The sequence below is a fragment of the Hypanus sabinus genome, chromosome X1 (genome assembly GCF_030144855.1).
Source record: "Hypanus sabinus isolate sHypSab1 chromosome X1, sHypSab1.hap1, whole genome shotgun sequence".
Taxonomy (NCBI): Eukaryota; Metazoa; Chordata; class Chondrichthyes; order Myliobatiformes; family Dasyatidae; genus Hypanus; species Hypanus sabinus.
In genome coordinates, this window is record NC_082738.1 from 31,892,446 (window position 1) to 31,909,734 (window position 17,289).

Sequence of the window (17,289 nt, forward strand, 5' to 3'; positions counted from 1 at the left end):
ACACAGAGTGAATCTCCCTCCACACTGTCCCATCACACTCTCCCAGGGTCAGACACAGAGTGAATCCCCTCCACACCGTCCCATCACACTCTCCCGGGGTCAGACACAGAGTGAATCTCCCTCCATACTGTCCCATCACACACTCCCGGGGTCAGACACAGAGTGAATCTCCCTTCACACCGTCCCATCACTCAATCTCAGGGTCAGACACAGAGTGAATCTCCCTCCACACTGTCCCATCACACATTCCCGGGGTCAGACACAGAGTGAATCCCCTCCACACCGTCCCATCACACTCTCCCAGGGTCAGACACAGAGTTAATCTCCCTCCACACTGTCCCATCACACATTCCCGGGGTCAGACGCAGAGTGAATCTCCCTGCACCCCGTCCCATCACACTCTCCCAGGGTCAGACACAGAGTGAATCTCCCTCCACACTGTCCCATCACACACAACCGGGGTCAGACACAGAGTGAATCTCCCTGCACCCCGTCCCATCACACTCTCCCAGGGTCAGACACAGAGTGAATCTCCCTCCACACTGTCCCATCAGACACTCCCAGGGTCAGACACAGAGTGAATCTCCCTCCACACTCTCCCATCACACACTCCCGAGGTCAGACACAGAGTGAATCTCCCTCCACACTGTCACATCACACACTCCCAGGGTCAGACACAGAGTGAATCTCCCTCCACACTGTCCCATCACACACTCCCAGGGTCAGACACAGAGTGAATCTCCCTCCACACTGTCCCATCACACATTCCCAGGGTCAGACACAGAGTGAGTCCCCTCCACACCGTCCCATCACACACTCCCAGGGTCAGACACAGAGTGAATCTCCCTCCACACTGTCCCATCACACACTCCCAGGGTCAGACACAGAGTGAATCTCCCTCCACACAGTCCGATCACACCCTCCCAGGATCAGACACAGAGTGAATCTCCCTCAACACTCTCCCATCAAACACAACCATGGTCAGACACAGAGTGAATCCCCTCCACACCGTCCCATCACACATTCCCGGGGTCAGACACAGAGTGAATCTCCCTCCACACTGTCCCATCACACATTCCCAGGGTCAGACACAGAGTGAGTCCCCTCCACACCGTCCCATCACACACTCCCAGGGTCAGACACAGTGTGAATCTCCCTCCACACTGTCCCATCACACTCTCCCGGGGTCAGACACAGAGTGAATCTCCCTCCATACTGTCCCATCACACACTCCCGGGGTCAGACACAGAGTGAATCTCCCTTCGCACCGTCCCATTACTCAATCTCATGGTCAGTCACAGAGTGAATCTCCCTCCACACTGTCCCATCACACATTCCCGGGGTCAGACACAGAGTGAATCTCCCTTCGCACCGTCCCACTACTCAATCTCATGGTCAGTCACAGAGTGAATCTCCCTCCACACTGTCCCATCACACATTCCCGAGGTCAGACACAGAGTGAATCTCCCTCCACACCGTCCCATCACACACACCCATGGTCAGACACAGAGTGAATCTCCCTCCACACTGTCCCATCAAACACACCCATGGTCAGACACAGAGTGAATCTCCCTCCACACTCTCCCATCAAACACACCCATGGTCAGACACAGAGTGAATCTCCCTCCACACTGTCCCATCACACTCTCCCAGGGTTTGACACAGAGTGAATCCCCTCCACACCGTCCCATCACACTCTCCTGGGGTCAGACACAGAGTGAATCTCCCTCCATACTGTCCCATCACACACTCCCGGGGTCAGACACAGAGTGATTCTCCCTTCACACCGTCCCATCACTCAATCTCAGGGTCAGACACAGAGTGAAGCTCCCTCCACACTGTCCCATCACACATTCCCGGGGTCAGACACAGAGTGAATCCCCTCCACACCGTCCCATCACACACTCCCAGGGTCAGACACAGAGTGAATCTCCCTCCACACTGTCCCATCACACACTCCCAGGGTCAGACACAAAGTGAATCTCCCTCCACACTGTCCCATCACACATTCCCGGGGTCAGACACAGAGTGAATCTCCCTGCACCCCGTCCCATCACACTCTCCCAGGGTCAGACACAGAGTGAATCTCCCTCCACACTGTCCCATCAGACACTCCCAGGGTCAGACACAGAGTGAATTTCCCTCCACACTGTCCCATCACACACAACCGGGGTCAGACACAGAGTGAATCTCCCTGCACCCCGTCCCATCACACTCTCCCAGGGTCAGACACAGAGTGAGTCTCCCTCCACACTGTCCCATCAGACACTCCCAGGGTCAGACATAGAGTGAATCTCCCTCCACACTGTCCCATCACACACTCCCAGGGTCAGACACAGAGTGAATCTTCCTCAAAACCGTCCCATCACACACTCCCGGGGTCAGACACAGAGTGAATCTCCCTCCACACAGTCCGATCACACACTCCCAGGATCAGACACAGAGTGAATCTCCCTCCACACTGTCCCATCAGACACTCCCAGGGTCAGACACAGAGTGAATTTCCCTCCACACTGTCCCATCACACACAACCGGGGTCAGACACAGAGTGAATCTCCCTGCACCCCGTCCCATCACACTCTCCCAGGGTCAGACACAGAGTGAGTCTCCCTCCACACTGTCCCATCAGACACTCCCAGGGTCAGACATAGAGTGAATCTTCCTCCACACTGTCCCATCACACACTGCCAGGGTCAGACACAGAGTGAATCTTCCTCAAAACCGTCCCATCACACACTCCCGGGGTCAGACACAGAGTAAATCTCCCTCCACACTATCCCATCACACACAACCAGGGTCAGACACAGAGTGAATCTCCCTCCACACAGTCCGATCACACACTCCCAGGATCAGACACAGAGTGAATCTCCCTCCACACTGTCGCATCAAACACTTCCAGGGTCAGACACAGAGTGAATCTCCCTCCACACTGTCCCATCACACACTCCCGGGGTCAGACACAGAGTGAATCTCCCTCCACACTGTCCCATCACACACCTCCGGGGTCAGACACAGAGTGAATTTCCCTCAACACTCTCCCAACACACAGTCCCAGGGTCAGACACAGAGTGAATCCCCTCCACACTATCCCATCACACTCTCCCGGGGTCAGACACAGAGTGAATCTCCCTCCACACTGTCCCATCACACACTCCCAGGGTCAGACACAGAGTGAATCTCCCTCCACACTGTCCCATCACACTCTCCCAGGGTCAGACACAGAGTGAATCTCCCTGCACCCCGTCCCATCACACTCTCCCAGGGTCAGACACAGAGTGAATTTCCCTCCACACTGTCCCATCACACTCTCCCAGGGTCAGACACAGAGTGAATCTCCCTCCACACTGTCCCATCACACACTCCCAGGGTCAGACACAGTGTGAATCTCCCTCCACATTGTCCCATCAGACACTCCCAGGGTCAGACACAGAGTGAATCTCCCTGCACCCCGTCCCATCAGACACTCCCAGGGTAAGACACAGAGTGAATCTCCCTCCACACTGTCCCATCACACACAACCGGGGTCAGACACAGAGTGAATCTCCTTCAAAACCGTCCCATCACACACTCCCGGGGTCAGACACAGAGTGAATCTCCCTCCACACTATCCCATCACACACAACCAGGGTCAGACACAGAGTGAATCTCCCTCCACACCATCCCATCACACACTCCCAGGGTCAGACACAGAGTGAATCTCCCTCCACACTGTCCCATCACACACTCCCAGGGTCAGACACAGAGTGAATCTCCCTCAAAACCGTCCCATCACACACTCCCGGGGTCAGACACAGAGTGAATCTCCCTCCACACTGTCCCATCACACTCTCCCAGGGGCAGACACAGAGTGAATCTCCCTCAAAACCGTCCCATCACACACTCCCGGGGTCAGACACAGAGTGAATCTCCCTCCACACTGTCCCATCAGACACTCCCAGGGTCAGAAACAGAGTGAATCTCCCTCCACACTGTCCCATCACACTCTCCCAGGGTCAGACACAGAGTGAGTCTCCCTCCACACTGTCCCATCAGACACTCCCAGGGTCAGACATAGAGTGAATCTCCCTCCACACTGTCCCATCACACACTCCCAGGGTCAGACACAGAGTGAATCTTCCTCAAAACCGTCCCATCACACACTCCCGGGGTCAGACACAGAGTAAATCTCCCTCCACACTATCCCATCACACACAACCAGGGTCAGACACAGAGTGAATCTCCCTCCACACAGTCCGATCACACACTCCCAGGATCAGACACAGAGTGAATCTCCCTCCACACTGTCGCATCAAACACTTCCAGGGTCAGACACAGAGTGAATCTCCCTCCACACTGTCCCATCACACACTCCCGGGGTCAGACACAGAGTGAATCTCCCTCCACACTGTCCCATCACACACCTCCGGGGTCAGACACAGAGTGAATTTCCCTCAACACTCTCCCAACACACAGTCCCAGGGTCAGACACAGAGTGAATCCCCTCCACACTATCCCATCACACTCTCCCGGGGTCAGACACAGAGTGAATCTCCCTCCACACTGTCCCATCACACACTCCCAGGGTCAGACACAGAGTGAATCTCCCTCCACACTGTCCCATCACACTCTCCCAGGGTCAGACACAGAGTGAATCTCCCTGCACCCCGTCCCATCACACTCTCCCAGGGTCAGACACAGAGTGAATTTCCCTCCACACTGTCCCATCACACTCTCCCAGGGTCAGACACAGAGTGAATCTCCCTCCACACTGTCCCATCACACACTCCCAGGGTCAGACACAGTGTGAATCTCCCTCCACATTGTCCCATCAGACACTCCCAGGGTCAGACACAGAGTGAATCTCCCTGCACCCCGTCCCATCAGACACTCCCAGGGTAAGACACAGAGTGAATCTCCCTCCACACTGTCCCATCACACACAACCGGGGTCAGACACAGAGTGAATCTCCTTCAAAACCGTCCCATCACACACTCCCGGGGTCAGACACAGAGTGAATCTCCCTCCACACTATCCCATCACACACAACCAGGGTCAGACACAGAGTGAATCTCCCTCCACACCATCCCATCACACACTCCCAGGGTCAGACACAGAGTGAATCTCCCTCCACACTGTCCCATCACACACTCCCAGGGTCAGACACAGAGTGAATCTCCCTCAAAACCGTCCCATCACACACTCCCGGGGTCAGACACAGAGTGAATCTCCCTCCACACTGTCCCATCACACTCTCCCAGGGGCAGACACAGAGTGAATCTCCCTCAAAACCGTCCCATCACACACTCCCGGGGTCAGACACAGAGTGAATCTCCCTCCACACTGTCCCATCACACACTCCCAGGGTCAGACACAGAGTGAATCTCCCTCCACACTGTCCCATCACACACTCCCAGGGTCAGACACAGAGTGAATCTCCCTCAAAACCGTCCCATCACACACTCCCTGGGTCAGACACAGTGTTTCACTCTCTCTCACTCACTTGCTCTCCCTTCTCCTGCTTCTCCTCTAGCCTGTGAAGGATGCCTTTCAAAGTGCGGCAGTTGTTTTCGGGGTCCGCACACGTCACCATGAGAATGCGGTGGGGACAGGGCGATGCCATTCCTCGCAGTGGACGGGTCAGGAGTCGATGGCGGACAGCGACCCTGAGCTGTGGAAACTGTTGCAGAAGGAGAAAGACAGGCAGTGCCGTGGGCTGGAATTGATCGCCTCTGAGGTGAGGGAGTGAACATGAACCTGTGTGTGTCAATTAGACAATGGTACTCCCCCATGCAGTTCTTTGTCCTCCATCCGTCCCCCTTTCCCTTTCTCATCAACTTCCCCATCTCTCACCCTCTTGTCTCTCCACCTGTCCCCTCGTCTCTCCTGCCTCGCCACCTCTCTCAATCCCTCCCTTCCAGATCGCCAACTTTCCTTCCCTTTCTCCCCTGCGCCCTTACCTCCCTTTCACCCTCTTCCCTTTCCCTGATCTTTCTTGCCATCATTTATTTTACCCCTTTCTCCTTCTCTCTGCTCTCCTTATCTTCTCTTTTCTGTATCGCGCGCTCTCTGTCTGAACCCTCACTTTCCATTACGCTGTCCCTCTCCTGCTCCCCTTCATCTCTTAACTTGCTTCCTCCTCCCTGTTCCCCTAACCCCCCCACCTCCAATGGGACTCTTTCTGTTTTCTCTCTCTCCGCTCCCTCTCCTCCCCCTCCCCTTCTCTTTCCCCTTTCTCCCTTCCATCTCCCCCACCCAGTACATCCCTCTCCATTGAGACTCTCTAACCCCCTCTCCCTTGCCTTGCAGAATTTCTGCAGTCGAGCCTGTCTCGAGGCCCTTGGTTCCTGCCTCCAGAACAAGTATTCCGAAGGATACCCAGGAACGAGGTGAGCGGATCTTTGGTAACGTGATCTGGGTCGGGTCCCCAATTAACCAGATCTTCACCAGTTGTATGCCTCCCACCAAGTCTCCTAACTGTCTGTCTGAGGAGGGAGCACTCTGGGATGTGCAGTGCCTTTCTTTAATATGTTTCCTTCTCTCCCCTCCCCACCCCACCCCACTCTCCCCTCACCCCTCTCCATCAACTCTCACTCACTCTCTTTCTCCCCTCCCCCTCTCCCCTCTTCCCCCCACCCCCTCCCCAACAGGTACTACGGAGGGACGGAAATCATCGATGAGGTGGAACGCCTTTGCCAGCGCCGGGCACTGGAGGCCTTTCACCTCGACCCCAGCCTGTGGGGTGTGAACGTCCAGCCCTACTCGGGCTCTCCTGCCAACTTCGCCGCCTACACCGCCATGCTGAACCCACACGATCGGATTATGGGGCTGGATCTTCCTGAGGGGGGACAGTGAGTGCCACTTGTTCCCCCATTTCACCAGCTTCTGGTCTTTGCTGTCTCCTCAGTCTTCCCACCTTCACTCTCTGTCTTTTTGTGCGTCTTATTCGATCCGAGTGTGCCTCTCTCTTTCCCTCTCCATTTTACCCTTCTCTCCCTCTCCCTGTCTCTCTCCTTACCTTTCTCTCTCACTCTCACTCCCTTTACTCCATTCTCTTGCTCCTGACCCCTCCTCCTTCTCTTACAGTCTCACACACGGTTACATGTCTGATGTGAAGCGGATTTCAGCAACATCCATCTACTTTGAATCAATGCCATACAAACTGAACGTGAGTGTGTGTCCCCCTGTATCACCCACCATTCTCCCCTCTCTCCCTCCTGGCCCTCTTCTCACCCTTTCCTCCTAAACCTTTGCCTCCCTCACTCCCATCCAACCTCCCCACACTTTCACTCCCCCTCCACACCCCTCTGTCTGCTTTCCCTCCCTCACTCACATTGCTGCCCTTCCTCCCTCCCCATTGCATGCTTCCCTCTCCTCTCCACTCTCTCCTCACTCCTCTCCCCCACCCCTAATTCCCATGCCCTCAACACCATTTCACCCCTTCCCCTTCCTCCCCCTCCCATTCCCTTTCTGCCCCTCCCCTTTCCCTCTCTTCCCATCCTTCCCTTCTCTCATAGGGCAGTGACTTTCACCTTGCCCCTCCTTCCTTCCGACAGCCCACCACCGGACTGATCGACTATGACCAGCTGGCCCTAACCGCCCGCCTCTTCCGTCCACGACTGATCATCGCTGGAACCAGCGCATACTCACGGCTCATCGACTACAGCCGTTTCCGACAGGTATGTCTCCTCAGGACAGGAAGAGGAGGGAGGGGACACAGTGACAGGGGTGAGGGGGAGGTCACTGAGATGGGATGGGGTGTAAGAGTGAGAGGGCTTCACAGACACAGGGAGGGGTGTAGTGGAGTGAGGGGTCACAGAGGGTGAATAGTGTAGGGGTGGGGATCACAGACACAGGGAGGGGTGTAGTGGAGTGAGGGGACACAGAGACGGTGAATAGTGTAGGGGTGGGGGGTCACAGACACAGGGAGGGGTGTAGTGGAGTGAGGGGTCACAGAGGGTGAATAGTGTAGGGGTGGGGGGTCACAGACACAGGGAGGGGTGTAGTGGAGTGAGGGGTCACAGAGACGGTGAATAGTGTTGGGGTGGGGGGTCACAGACACAGGGAGGGGTGTAGTGGAGTGAGGGGTCACAGAGGGTGAATAGTGTTGGGGTGGGGGGTCACAGACACAGGGAGGGGTGTAGTGGAGTGAGGGGTCACAGAGACGGTGAATAGTGTAGGGGTGGGGGGTCACAGACACAGGGAGGGGTGTAGTGGAGTGAGGGGTCACAGAGGGTGAATAGTGTAGGGGTGGGGGGTCACAGACACAGGGAGGGGTGTAGTGGAGTGAGGGGTCACAGAGGGTGAATAGTGTAGGGGTGCGGGGTCACAGACACAGGGAGGGGTGTAGTGGAGTGAGGGGTCACAGAGACGGTGAATAGTGTAGGGGTGGGGGGTCACAGACACAGGGAGGGGTTTAGTGGAGTGAGGGGTCCCAGAGGGTGAATAGTGTAGGGGTGGGGGGTTACAGACACAGGGAGGGGTGTAGTGGAGTGAGGGGTCACAGAGACGTGTGAATGGTGTAGGGGTGGGGGTTCACAGACACAGGGAGGGGTGTAGTGGAGTGAGGGGTCACAGAGACGGTGAATAGTGTAGGGGTGGGGGGTCACAGACAGAGGGAGCGGTCTAGTGGAGTGAGGTGTCCCAGAGGGTGAATAGTGTAGGGGTGGGGTGTCACAGACACAGGGAGGGGTGTAGTACAGTGAGGGGTCACAGAGGGTGAATAGTGTAGGGGTGGGGGGGTCACAGACACAGGGAGGGGTGTAGTGGAGTGAGGGGTCAGAGAGACGGTGAATAATGTAGGGGTTGGGGGGGTCACAGACACAGGGAGGGGTGTCGTGGAGTGAGGGGGCACAGAGACGTATGAATGGTGTAGGGGTGGGGGGTCACAGACACAGGGAGGGGTGTAGTGGAGTGAGGGGTCACAGAGATGGTGAATAGTGTACGGGTGGGGGCTCACAGACACAGGGAGGGGTGTAGTGGAGTGAGGGGTCACAGAGGGTGAATAGTGTAGGGGTGGGGGGTCACAGACACAGGGAGGGTTGTAGTACAGTGAGGGATCACAGAGGGTGAATAGTGTAGGGGTGGGGGGTCACAGACACAGGGAGGGGTGTAGTGGAGTGAGGGGTCACAGAGACGGTGAATAGTGTTGGGGTGGGGGGTCACAGACACAGGGAGGGGTGTCGTGGAGTGAGGGGGCACAGAGACGTGTGAATGGTGTAGGGGTGGGGGGTCACAGACACAGGGAGGGGTGTAGTGGAGTGAGGGATCCCAGAGGGTGAATAGTGTAGGGGTGGGGGGTCACAGACACAGGGAGGGGTGTAGTGGAGTGAGGGGTCACAGAGATGGTGAATAGTGTAGGGGTGGGGGGGTCACAGACACAGGGAGGGCTGTAGTAGAGTGAGGGGTCACAGAGATGGTGAATAGTGTAGGGGTGGGGGCTCACAGACACAGGGAGGGGTGTAGTGGAGTGAGGGGTCACAGAGACGGAGAATAGTGTAGGGGTGGGGGGTTCACAGACACAGGGAGGGCTGTAGTAGAGTGAGTGGTCACAGAGGGTGAATAGTGTAGGGGTGGGGGGTCACAGACACAGGGAGGGGTGTAGTGGAGTGAGGGGTCCCAGAGGGTGAATAGTGTTGGGGTGGGGGGTCACAGACACAGGGAGGGGTGTAGTGGAGTGAGGGGTCACAGGGGGTGAATAGTGTAGGGGTGGGGGGTCACAGACACGGAGCGGTGTAGTGGAGTGAGGGGTCACAGAGGGTGAATAGCGTAGGGGTGGGGGGGTCACAGACACAGGGAGGGGTGTAGTGGAGTGAGGGGTCACAGAGGGTGAATAGCGTAGGGGTGGGGGGGTCACAGACACAGGGAGGGGTGTAGTGGAGTGAGGGGTCACAGAGATGTGTGAATGGTGTAGGGGTGGGGGGTCACAGATACAGGGAGCGGTCTAGTGGAGTGAGGTGTCCCAGAGGCTGAATAGTGTAGGGGTGGGGGGTCACAGACACAGGGAGGTGTGTAGTGGAGTGAGGGGTCACAGAGACGGTGAATAGTGTAGGGGTGGGGGGTCACAGACACAGGGAGGGGTGTAGTGGAGTGAGGGGTCCCAGAGGGTGAATAGTGTAGGTGTGGGGGGTCACAGACACAGGGAGGGGTGTAGTGGAGTGAGGGGTCACAGAGGGTGAATAGTGTAGGGGTGGGGGGTCACAGACAGAGGGAGCGGTCTAGTGGAGTGAGGTGTCCCAGAGGGTGAATAGTGTAGGGGTGGGGGTCACAGACACAGGGAGGGGTGTAGTGGAGTGAGGGGTCACTGAGGGTGAATAGTGTAGGGGTGGGGGTCACAGACACAGGGAGGGGTGTAGTAGAGTGAGGGGTCACAGAGTTGGTGAATAGTGTTGGGGTGGGGGGTCACAGACACAGGGAGGTGTGTAGTGGAGTCAGGGGTCACAGAGACGGTGAATAGTGTAGGGGTGGGCGGTCACAGACACAGGGAGGGGTGTAGTGGAGTGAGGGGTCACAGAGACGGTGAATAGTGTAGGGGTGGGGGGTTCACAGACACGGAGGGGTGTAGTGGAGTGAGGGGTCACAGAGACGGTGAATAGTGTAGGGGTGGGGGGTCACAGACACAGGGAGGGGTGTAGTGGAGTGAGGGGTCACAGAGATGGTGAATAGTGTAGGGGTGGGGGGTCACAGACACGGAGGGGTGTAGTGGAGTGAGGGGTCACAGAGATGGTGAATAGTGTAGGGGTGGGGGGTCACAGACACAGGGAGGGGTGTAGTGGAGTGAGGGGTCACAGAGACGGTGAATAGTGTAGGGGTGGGGGGTCACAGACACAGGGAGGGGTGTAGTGGAGTGAGGGGTCACAGAGGGTGAATAGTCTAGGGGTGGGGGGTCACAGACACAGGGAGGGGTGTAGTGGAGTGAGGGGTCACAGAGACGTGTGAAAGGTGTAGGGGTGGGGGGTCACAGACACAGGGAGAGGTCCCAGAGGCTGAATAGTGTAGGGGTGGGGCTCACAGACACAGGGAGGGGTGTAGTGGAGTGAGGGTTCACAGAGGGTGAATAGTGTAGGGGTGGGGGGTAACAGACACAGGGAGGAGTGTAGTGGAGTGAGGGGTCACAGGGGGTGAATAGTGTAGGGGTGGGGGGTCACAGACACAGGGAGGGGTGTAGTGGAGTGAGGGGTCACAGAGACGGTGAATAGTGTAGGGGTGGGGGGGTCACAGACACAGGGAGGGCTGTAGTGGAGTGAGGGGTCAGAGAGACGGTGAATAGTGTAGGGGTGGGGGTCAGAGACACAGGGAGGGGTGTAGTGGAGTGAGGGGTAACAGAGGGTGAATAGTGTAGGGGTGGGGGGTCACAGACACAGGGAGGTGTGTAGTGGAGTGAGGGGTCACAGAGACGGTGAATAGTGTAGGGGTGGGGGGTCACAGACACAGGGAGGGGTGTAGTGGAGTGAGGGGTCACAGAGACGGTGAATAGTGTAGGGGTGGGGGGTCACAGACACAGGGAGGGGTGTAGTGGAGTGAGGGGTCACAGAGACGGTGAATAGTCTAGGGGTGGGGGGTCACAGACACAGGGAGGGGTGTAGTGGAGTGAGGGGTCCCAGAGGGTGAATAGTGTAGGTGTGGGGGGTCACAGACACAGGGAGGGGTGTAGTGGAGTGAGGGGTCACAGAGACGGTGAATAGTGTAGGGGTGGGGGGTCACAGACACAGGGAGGGGTGTAGTGGAGTGAGGGGTCCCAGAGGGTGAATAGTGTAGGGGTGGGGGATCACAGACACAGGGAGGGGTGTAGTGGAGTGAGGGGTCCCAGAGGGTGAATAGTGTAGGGGTGGGGGGTCACAGACACAGGGAGGGGTGTAGTGGAGTGAGGGGTCACAGAGATGGTGAATAGTGTAGGGGTGGGGGAATCACAGACACAGGGAGGGGTGTAGTGGAGTGAGGGGTCAAAGAGACGGAGAATGGTGTAGGGGTGGGGGGGTCACAGACACAGGGAGGGGTGTAGTGGAGTAAGGGGTCACAGAGGGTGAATAGTGTAGGGTTTGGGGGTCACAGACACAGGGAGGGGTGTAGTGGAGTGAGGGGTCCCAGAGGGTGAATAGTGTTGGGGTGGGGGGTCACAGACACAGGGAAGGGTGTAGTGGAGTGAGGGGTCACAGAGACGGTGAATAGTGTAGGGGTGGGGGGTCACAGACACAGGGAGGGGTGTAGTGGAGTGAGGGGTCACAGAGACGGTGAATAGTGTAGGGGTGGGGGGTCACAGACACAGGGAGGGGTGTAGTGGAGTGAGGGGTCACAGAGACGGTGAATAGTGTAGGGGTGGGGGGTCACAGACACAGGGAGGGGTGTAGTGGAGTGAGGGGTCACTGAGGGTGAATAGTGTAGGGGTGGGGGGTTCACAGAGACAGGGAGGGGTGTAGTGGAGTGAGGGGTCACAGAGACGGTGAATAGTGTAGGGGTGGGGGGTCACAGACACAGGGAGGAGTGTAGTGGAGTGAGGGGTCACAGAGACGGTGAATAGTCTAGGGGTGGGGGGTCACAGACACAGGGAGGGGTGTAGTGGAGTGAGGGGTCACAGAGACGGTGAATAGTGTAGGGGTGGGGGTTCACAGACACAGGGAGGGGTGTAGTGGAGTGAGGGGTCACAGAGACGGTGAATAGTCTAGGGGTGGGGGGTCACAGACACAGGGAGGGGTGTAGTGGAGTAAGTGGTCATAGACACGGAGAATGGTGTAGGGGTGGGGGGGTCACAGACACAGGGAGGGGTGTAGTGGAGTGAGGGGTCACAGAGACGGTGAATAGTGTAGGGGTGGGGGGTCACAGACACAGGGAGGAGTGTAGTGGAGTGTCACAGAGGGTGAATAGTGTAGGGGTGGGGGGTCACAGACAGAGGGAGGGGTGTAGTGGAGTGTGGGGTCACAGAGACGGTGAATAGTGTAGGTGTGGGGGGTCACAGACACAGGGAGGGGTGTAGTGGAGTAAGGGGTCACAGAGGGTGAATAGTGTAGGGTTTGGGGGTCACAGACACAGGGAGGGGTGTAGTGGAGTGAGGGGTCCCAGAGGGTGAATAGTGTTGGGGTGGGGGGTCACAGACACAGGGAGGGGTGTAGTGGAGTGAGGGGTCCCAGAGGGTGAATAGTGTAGGGGTGGGGGGTCACAGACACAGGGAGGGGTGTAGTGGAGTGAGGGGTCACAGAGACGGTGAATAGTGTAGGGGTGGGGGTCACAGACACAGGGAGGGGTGTAGTGGAGTGAGGGGTCACAGAGACGGTGAATAGTGTACGGGTGGGGGGTCACAGACACAGGGAGGGGTGTAGTGGAGTGAGGGGTCACAGAGACGGTGAATAGTGTAGGGGTGGGGGGTCACAGACACAGGGAGGGGTGTAGTGGAGTGAGGGGTCACAGAGATGAAAAGTGTAGGGGTGGGGGGTCACAGACACAGGGAGGGGTGTAGTGGAGTGAGGGGTCACAGAGATGGTGAATAGTGTAGGGGTGGGGGGTCACAGACACAGGGAGGGGTGTAGTGGAGTGAGGGGTCACAGAGACGGTGAATAGTGTAGGGGTGGGGGGTCACAGACACAGGGAGGGGTGTAGTGGAGTGAGGGGTCACAGAGACGGTGAATAGTCTAGGGGTGGGGGGTCACAGACACAGGGAGGGGTGTAGTGGAGTAAGTGGTCATAGACACGGAGAATGGTGTAGGGGTGGGGGGGTCACAGACACAGGGAGGGGTGTAGTGGAGTGAGGGGTCACAGAGACGGTGAATAGTGTAGGGGTGGGGGGTCACAGACACAGGGAGGAGTGTAGTGGAGTGTCACAGAGGGTGAATAGTGTAGGGGTGGGGGGTCACAGACAGAGGGAGGGGTGTAGTGGAGTGTGGGGTCACAGAGACGGTGAATAGTGTAGGTGTGGGGGGTCACAGACACAGGGAGGGGTGTAGTGGAGTAAGGGGTCACAGAGGGTGAATAGTGTAGGGTTTGGGGGTCACAGACACAGGGAGGGGTGTAGTGGAGTGAGGGGTCCCAGAGGGTGAATAGTGTTGGGGTGGGGGGTCACAGACACAGGGAGGGGTGTAGTGGAGTGAGGGGTCCCAGAGGGTGAATAGTGTAGGGGTGGGGGGTCACAGACACAGGGAGGGGTGTAGTGGAGTGAGGGGTCACAGAGACGGTGAATAGTGTAGGGGTGGGGGGTCACAGACACAGGGAGGGGTGTAGTGGAGTGAGGGGTCACAGAGACGGTGAATAGTGTACGGGTGGGGGGTCACAGACACAGGGAGGGGTGTAGTGGAGTGAGGGGTCACAGAGACGGTGAATAGTGTAGGGGTGGGGGGTCACAGACACAGGGAGGGGTGTAGTGGAGTGAGGGGTCACAGAGGGTGAATAGTGTAGGGGTGGGGGGTCACAGACAGAGGGAGGGGTGTAGTGGAGTGTGGGGTCACAGAGACGGTGAATAGTGTAGGTGTGGGGGGTCACAGACACAGGGAGGGGTGTAGTGGAGTAAGGGGTCACAGAGGGTGAATAGTGTAGGGTTTGGGGGTCACAGACACAGGGAGGGGTGTAGTGGAGTGAGGGGTCCCAGAGGGTGAATAGTGTTGGGGTGGGGGGTCACAGACACAGGGAGGGGTGTAGTGGAGTGAGGGGTCCCAGAGGGTGAATAGTGTAGGGGTGGGGGGTCACAGACACAGGGAGGGGTGTAGTGGAGTGAGGGGTCACAGAGACGGTGAATAGTGTAGGGGTGGGGGGTCACAGACACAGGGAGGGGTGTAGTGGAGTGAGGGGTCACAGAGACGGTGAATAGTGTACGGGTGGGGGGTCACAGACACAGGGAGGGGTGTAGTGGAGTGAGGGGTCACAGAGACGGTGAATAGTGTAGGGGTGGGGGGTCACAGACACAGGGAGGGGTGTAGTGGAGTGAGGGGTCACAGAGATGGTGAATAGTGTAGGGGTGGGGGGTCACAGACACAGGGAGGGGTGTAGTGGAGTGAGGGGTCACAGAGACGGTGAATAGTGTAGGGGTGGGGGGTCACAGACACAGGGAGGGGTGTAGTGGAGTGAGGGGTCACAGAGACGGTGAATAGTCTAGGGGTGGGGGGTCACAGACACAGGGAGGGGTGTAGTGGAGTAAGTGGTCATAGACACGGAGAATGGTGTAGGGGTGGGGGGGTCACAGACACAGGGAGGGGTGTAGTGGAGTGAGGGGTCACTGAGGGTGAATAGTGTAGGGGTGGGGGGTTCACAGAGACAGGGAGGGGTGTAGTGGAGTGAGGGGTCACAGAGACGGTGAATAGTGTAGGGGTGGGGGGTCACAGACACAGGGAGGAGTGTAGTGGAGTGTCACAGAGGGTGAATAGTGTAGGGGTGGGGGGTCACAGACAGAGGGAGGGGTGTAGTGGAGTGTGGGGTCACAGAGACGGTGAATAGTGTAGGTGTGGGGGGTCACAGACACAGGGAGGGGTGTAGTGGAGTAAGGGGTCACAGAGGGTGAATAGTGTAGGGTTTGGGGGTCACAGACACAGGGAGGGGTGTAGTGGAGTGAGGGGTCCCAGAGGGTGAATAGTGTTGGGGTGGGGGGTCACAGACACAGGGAGGGGTGTAGTGGAGTGAGGGGTCCCAGAGGGTGAATAGTGTAGGGGTGGGGGGTCACAGACACAGGGAGGGGTGTAGTGGAGTGAGGGGTCACAGAGACGGTGAATAGTGTAGGGGTGGGGGGTCACAGACACAGGGAGGGGTGTAGTGGAGTGAGGGGTCACAGAGACGGTGAATAGTGTACGGGTGGGGGGTCACAGACACAGGGAGGGGTGTAGTGGAGTGAGGGGTCACAGAGACGGTGAATAGTGTAGGGGTGGGGGGTCACAGACACAGGGAGGGGTGTAGTGGAGTGAGGGGTCACAGAGACGGTGAATAGTGTAGGGGTGGGGGGTCACAGACACAGGGAGGGGTGTAGTGGAGTGAGGGGTCACAGAGATGGTGAATAGTGTAGGGGTGGGGGGTCACAGACACAGGGAGGGGTGTAGTGGAGTGAGGGGTCACAGAGATGGTGAATAGTGTAGGGGTGGGGGGTCACAGACACAGGGAGGGGTGTAGTGGAGTGAGGGGTCACAGAGACGGTGAATAGTGTAGGGGTGGGGGGTCACAGACACAGGGAGGGGTGTAGTGGAGTGAGGGGTCACAGAGATGGTGAATAGTGTAGGGGTGGGGGGTCACAGACACAGGGAGGGGTGTAGTGGAGTGAGGGGTCACAGAGACGGTGAATAGTGTAGGTGTGGGGGGTCACAGACACAGGGAGGGGTGTAGTGGAGTAAGGGGTCACAGAGGGTGAATAGTGTAGGGTTTGGGGGTCACAGACACAGGGAGGGGTGTAGTGGAGTGAGGGGTCCCAGAGGGTGAATAGTGTTGGGGTGGGGGGTCACAGACACAGGGAGGGGTGTAGTGGAGTGAGGGGTCACAGAGAAGGTGAATAGTGTAGGGGTGGGGGGTCACAGACACAGGGAGGGGTGTAGTGGAGTGAGGGGTCACAGAGACGGTGAATAGTGTACGGGTGGGGGGTCACAGACACAGGGAGGGGTGTAGTGGAGTGAGGGGTCACAGAGACGGTGAATAGTGTAGGGGTGGGGGGTCACAGACACAGGGAGGGGTGTAGTGGAGTGAGGGGTCACAGACTTGGTGAATAGTGTAGGGGTGGGGGGTCACAGACTCAGGGAGGGGTGTAGTGGAGTGAGGGGTCACAGAGACGGTGAATAGTGTAGGGGTGGGGGGTCACAGACACAGGGAGGGGTGTAGTGGAGTGAGGGGTCACAGAGACGGTGAATAGTGTAGGGGTGGGGGGTCACAGACACAGGGAGGGGTGTAGTGGAGTGAGGGGTCACAGAGATGGTGAATAGTGTAGGGGTGGGGGGTCACAGACACAGGGAGGGGTGTAGTGGAGTGAGTGGTCATAGACACGGTGAATGGTGTAGGGGTGGGGGGTCACAGACACAGGGAGGGGTCAGAGACACAGGGAGGGGTCACAGAGACAGGGAGGGGACACTGAGACAGGGAGGGGACACTGAGACAGGGAGGGGTCACAGACACAGGGTGGGGTCAGAGACACAGGGAGGGGACACTGAGACAGGGAGGGGTCACAGAGACAGGGAGGGGAGAGCGTTACAGAGGTTGGACCTGATTTCTCCCCACACAGATCTGTGATGAGGTGAAGGCTTACTTACTGTCCGACATGGCCCACATCAGTGGGCTGGTGGCAGCCAAGGTGATTCCTTCTCCTTTCGAGTACTCGGACCTGGTCACCAGTACCACGCACAAGACACTCCGCGGAGCCCGGTG

General features: G+C 57.7%; 1 protein-coding gene across 1 annotated transcript in view; it reads left to right on the forward strand.

The window, feature by feature from the left end:
* shmt2 (serine hydroxymethyltransferase 2 (mitochondrial)) overlaps window positions 1-17,289 on the forward strand; it is a 72,651-nt gene that overhangs the window by 43,467 nt on the left and 11,895 nt on the right. The window contains exons 2-7 of the mRNA XM_059956227.1: window positions 5,510-5,713; window positions 6,286-6,365; window positions 6,627-6,827; window positions 7,063-7,144; window positions 7,533-7,655; window positions 17,147-17,286. Of these exons, the coding sequence (XP_059812210.1) occupies window positions 5,510-5,713; window positions 6,286-6,365; window positions 6,627-6,827; window positions 7,063-7,144; window positions 7,533-7,655; window positions 17,147-17,286 (830 nt within the window). The remainder of the gene's footprint in view (window positions 1-5,509; window positions 5,714-6,285; window positions 6,366-6,626; window positions 6,828-7,062; window positions 7,145-7,532; window positions 7,656-17,146; window positions 17,287-17,289) is intronic.